We start from the raw sequence: 4,789 nt of genomic DNA on the forward strand, positions 1-4,789 counted from the left end.
GGGGGGGGGGGGGGTGGATTGTGAGATCCCACATCGGTTGGAGAGGGGAAGGAAGCATTTCTTGTAAAAATGTGGAAATCTCTCCCAAGCAAACGCGTTTTAAAACCGTAACGTTGACAGCGATACGTAACAGGCCAAAACAAACAATATATGCTAGCAGTGGGCTTGGACTGGGATGCTAGTTATGACTTGTTTTAATGCACAAGTCCGTTTACAATTGTTAAAAGATTGGTATATGCTCTGTTGTTAGTTGTACGTTAGCTTGTAGTTCAAATTTACTATTATATTACATTGGTTGAAAGGATTTATGATTTTCAGGCATGAGATTGTTGGTGTTGTGACTTCTGTTGGAAAACATGTGGAGAAATTCAAAGCAGGCGATGAAGTTGGGGTTGGTGTCATTGTTGGATCTTGTAGAAACTGTGAAAATTGTAAACAAGACTTGGAGAGTTACTGTCCCAAGATGGAATATACTTACAATTCCCCTGCAATCGATGGATCGAAGAATTACGGTGGCTATTCCGACAAGATCGTCGTCGATCAACATTTTGTTGTTCAATTTCCTAAGAACTTAGCTCTTGATGCTGGGGCTCCTCTCCTATGTGCTGGAATTACTGTTTATAGTCCAATGAAATATTTTGGAATGACTGAACCTGGTAAGCATTTGGGTGTGGCTGGACTTGGCGGGCTTGGTCATGTTGCTGTTAAGTTTGGTAAGGCATTTGGGTTGAAAGTTACTGTTATTAGTACCTCTCCTAGGAAGAAGGAGGAAGCAATTGACAGGCTCGGGGCCGATGCTTTTGTTGTATCGAGTGATCCCGACCAATTGAAGGTACGTGAGCAAACCAACTTTACAAATAAAAGATTGAATTCATTGTAGTTCTTAATCTTTTTGTTCTAGTAATAGATTAATATAGTATCAGGGTCAAAGGTAGTGTGTTTGAGCTACAATAGTATCAATTGATAGTGTAATGGCCCAAACCTACCACAAGCAGATATTGTCCTCTTTTGGATTTTCTTTTTTCGGGATTCCCCTCAAGATTTATAAAACGCGTCTATTAGGGAGAAGTTTTCACACCCTTATAAAAAATGATTAGTTATCCTCCCCAACCGATGTGAGATCTCACAATCCACCCACTTTTAGGGCCCAACGTTCTTGCTGGCACTCGTTTTCCTCTCCAATCGACGTGGGATCTCGCAATCCACTCGTTTCGGGGCCCAGCGTTCTCGCTGGCACTCGTTCCTCTCTTCAATACCATTTTAACAACCCAAGCCTAATGCTAACAAATATTGTCCTCTTTCGGCTTTCCCCTCAAAGTTTTTAAAACGCATTTACTAGGGAGAGGTTTCCACACCCTTATAAAGAATGCTTTATTCACCTTTCCAACCGACGTCGGATCTTACAATCCACTTCCCTTAAGGGCCTAACATCCTCACTAGCACTCGTTTCCCTCTCCCATCGACGTGGGATCTTACAAATAAGCTTGTTGAAAGGAAGGGTTGAAAATATCAACTCAAACAGAAATTGTTTGTGGGGAGTATTAAGGATATCAACTTTAAACTTTTGGGTCGAGGGATGATCTTCCTACTTTATCATGAGTTGCCTATAGATTGTTCGATGATTTTAATTTTTGTTAGGCAAAAATATATATTTTCCTTCCGAACATGATACTCAAATTTCTAAGTTGTAGATATTTCAACATTTCTTTTCTTCGATGACTTTACGTCTAAATCACCGACTCACGAAGTATCATGTCGTATACGTTAATCATCGTTTACTTCATTTGGTGTAGGCTGCCATGGGAACTATGGATTACATTTTGGACACAATATCTGCTGTTCACGCTCTTGATCCATTGATTAGTCTGCTAAACCTCAACGGAAAGTTGGTCGCGGTCGGGCTACCTAACAAACCAGTTGAACTATCGCTCGGGTTTCTAGTCTCTGGTAGAGAAAATTTATCAATCTGTTTGTGACACTAGTTTAATATAACGCTAACAGCAACTACCCCTTAAATCTCTTTCCTTTTCAAAATTGCTTATAGGAAGGAGATTGATTGCTGGAAGCAACTTTGGTGGTCTGAAAGAGACACAAGAGATGTTGGATTTCTGTGGCAAACACAACATTACAGCTGATATTGAGCTCATTAAGATGGATGCCATTAACTCGGCTATCGAAAGGCTCGGGAAAGCTGATGTTAAATATCGGTTCGTGATCGACATCGAAAACTCGTTCAAATCGACGGTACAATAATAGGTTTGGCCTACAATGAGAAGAAAATAATGCAGAAAATGTCATTTTATGTGCTTTACTCATGAAAGATCTATCACGTTGAAACCTTTTATCATTATGTTTTTTTTTTTACTATAATAATATGTTTTCATTGATAAGCATTTACCATGGTTGAACAATTCTATTCAATGTACCCAGCGTTTGCCGTGGGTACGATAACTGATACACCAGAGGTGTATCCTTCTCGGTCCTCTTAATGCTCTAGTGTCCACACCGAATATGGACTGAACTGTCTCACGATGTTTTGAACCCAGCTCATGTACTGCTTTAGAGCACTTCTAGAAATCGTTTGGGGAACTGAGTTGAGTTGTGAAATTTGAAGTTCCTGAAGTCTAAGTTTAAGAATTATGCATTTGAGGCGTGAGTTCATTAATTTTGTTTCTTTTAATAACTTTTTTAGCCATTAATGAAAATTTCAAAATTAACCGTACTTGACTTTCAGCAATTCTTTTTTAGATGATTTCTCGAGAATAATTAAAAAAAGAAAAAGTAAGGAAAAAGTATGTTGAAAGGACTGGTTTGTTTGTGGTGATAGTATGATTATGTTGCACGAGATATCAAATTTGTCAATGATTGAATTCGAATTTCAAGTCATCAGTTTGGTTGTTATAAATGATATCAGAGTCGATTTAACAACGGATGCTAAAAGAACTCATATCAAGTTTGATTATATAACGTCTTATACTTTAGGGTAATAAATATCTTCCATCCCTTATTAGTTTATCGATATATATATATATATATATATAATCGTAACGAAACATGAGTCCTCCATTTGTTGGATCAAAAAAATGTTTGTTTTGTTTTTTTATTTTTTTGGTGGGACAAAAGAAGATTGGACACATGAAGAACAAATATTTGTCCGATATAAATGATATTTATTGGAGAGTGGACCAATTAATAATTGACACGAGTGGATTGGGGGGGGGGGGGGNGGGGGGGGGGGGGGGTTACACTCATAAATTATAAGCACAGCCCATTTAGCCCCCAAATCCGACGCTAAAATGGCGAAATCTCCAGAAGATGAACACCCAAACAAGGTTTTCGGATGGGCTGCCAGAGATACATCCGGATTACTCTCTCCATTTCATTTCTCTCGAAGGTCAATTCCTCTTCACCTCCTTCTTGTTTTCTTCATCACTTATTTAACGATTCAGTCGTTTGATTTTGTTTCTCTCCGAAGGATTGTGAAGATTCTGTAATCTGTTGCGTTTGTACGTGTTCGTAGTTTATTAATTAATTGTGATAATCAATGATTGTATCGTAGGTTGAATTTGATTTTAAATTATTGGATCTTAGGTATAGTTTGACTGGATCACGTTTTCTCGATGATTTAGCATTTCGATTATAATTTTTTTTTTTACAGAAACATATTTCAGATCTTCCAATTAATTTCTTCCTCTTAAACACCACGAAAATTTTTAGAAGTTCTTTTGATTCGCTGAAAGCAGTTTTTACTCCTCCAAAAGGAATTCTAATACTCTGTTCTTGATGCTAGAACGTTTATTGTGCTATACTGACGTACACTAATTAACCCCTTGCTAATAGTTGGTATCATTTGAATTATTGTTTTGTCTGCAGAGATAATGGTGCTGATGATGTGAGTATCAAAATCCTTTACTGTGGGGTTTGCCATTCTGATCTGCACTTGCTCAAGAATGATTGGGGTATCACGAATTATCCAATAGTCCCAGGGTAGCTAGTTCTTTGTACTTGTGTCTACTTTTAGTTTGTACTCAAATCACAATTAGATTCTTCGTAGAAGAATTTTATAAGAATTAGGATTGATGTTTTTCAGGCATGAGATTGTTGGTGTTGTGACCTCTGTTGGGAATAATGTGAAGAAATTCAAAGCGGGCGATCAAGTTGGGGTTGGTGTCATAGTTGGATCTTGCAAAAGTTGTGAGAATTGTGATCAGGACTTGGAGAGTTACTGCCCCAAGTTGATATATACTTACAACTCACATTCATATGATGGAGTGAAGAATTATGGTGGTTATTCTGATAAGATCGTCGTCGATCAGCATTTCGTGCTCCGATTTCCCGACAACTTACCTCTTGATGCTGGAGCTCCACTTCTTTGTGCTGGAATCACAGTTTATAGTCCTATGAAATACTATGGAATGACTGAATCTGGTAAGCATTTGGGTGTGGTTGGACTTGGTGGGCTTGGTCATGTTGCTGTTAAGTTTGGTAAGGCATTTGGGTTGAAAGTTACTGTCATTAGTACCTCTCCAAGAAAGAAGGAGGAGGCCATCGACAGGCTCGGTGCTGATGCTTTTCTTGTTTCAAGTGACCCCGAACAGTTGAAGGTTTGATTTTTCATTTCATGTTTCGATTTCGCTTTTAAAGTTTTAGATCTGTTTGTTTCTTCTGAAAAACATAAGCTTGTAGTTACAAATCCATTGGTTTGTCTTAGATTATATATTTACTTCCCTCTTTTTTTTTTTTTTTTTTTTTTTTTTTTTTTTTTTTTTTTTTTTTTTTTTTTTTTTTT

The 4,789-nt window shown here is 37.6% G+C and overlaps 2 protein-coding genes across 3 annotated transcripts in view; both read left to right on the top strand.

Annotated features, from left to right (window-relative positions):
• LOC111470320 (probable mannitol dehydrogenase) overlaps nucleotides 1-2,393 on the top strand; it is a 5,028-nt gene extending 2,635 nt beyond the window's left edge. The window contains exons 3-5 of the mRNA XM_023115876.1: nucleotides 319-832; nucleotides 1,794-1,947; nucleotides 2,045-2,393. Coding sequence (XP_022971644.1) covers nucleotides 319-832; nucleotides 1,794-1,947; nucleotides 2,045-2,253 — 877 coding nt within the window. The 3' untranslated portion in view covers nucleotides 2,254-2,393. The remainder of the gene's footprint in view (nucleotides 1-318; nucleotides 833-1,793; nucleotides 1,948-2,044) is intronic.
• An 863-nt stretch (nucleotides 2,394-3,256) lies between these two features.
• The window catches only part of LOC111470321 (probable cinnamyl alcohol dehydrogenase 9), a 2,970-nt gene continuing 1,437 nt past the window's right edge, over nucleotides 3,257-4,789 (top strand). For both annotated transcript variants that reach the window (XR_002715023.1, XM_023115877.1), the window contains exons 1-3: nucleotides 3,257-3,394; nucleotides 3,874-3,987; nucleotides 4,091-4,604. Coding sequence is in view for 1 of the 2 variants with exons in the window: in XM_023115877.1 (XP_022971645.1) it covers nucleotides 3,297-3,394; nucleotides 3,874-3,987; nucleotides 4,091-4,604 (726 nt within the window). In the remaining variant the exon portion in view is untranslated. The remainder of the gene's footprint in view (nucleotides 3,395-3,873; nucleotides 3,988-4,090; nucleotides 4,605-4,789) is intronic.

Source organism: Cucurbita maxima, unplaced genomic scaffold (assembly GCF_002738345.1).
Source record: "Cucurbita maxima cultivar Rimu unplaced genomic scaffold, Cmax_1.0 Cma_Scf00044, whole genome shotgun sequence".
Lineage (NCBI taxonomy): Eukaryota > Viridiplantae > Streptophyta > Magnoliopsida > Cucurbitales > Cucurbitaceae > Cucurbita > Cucurbita maxima.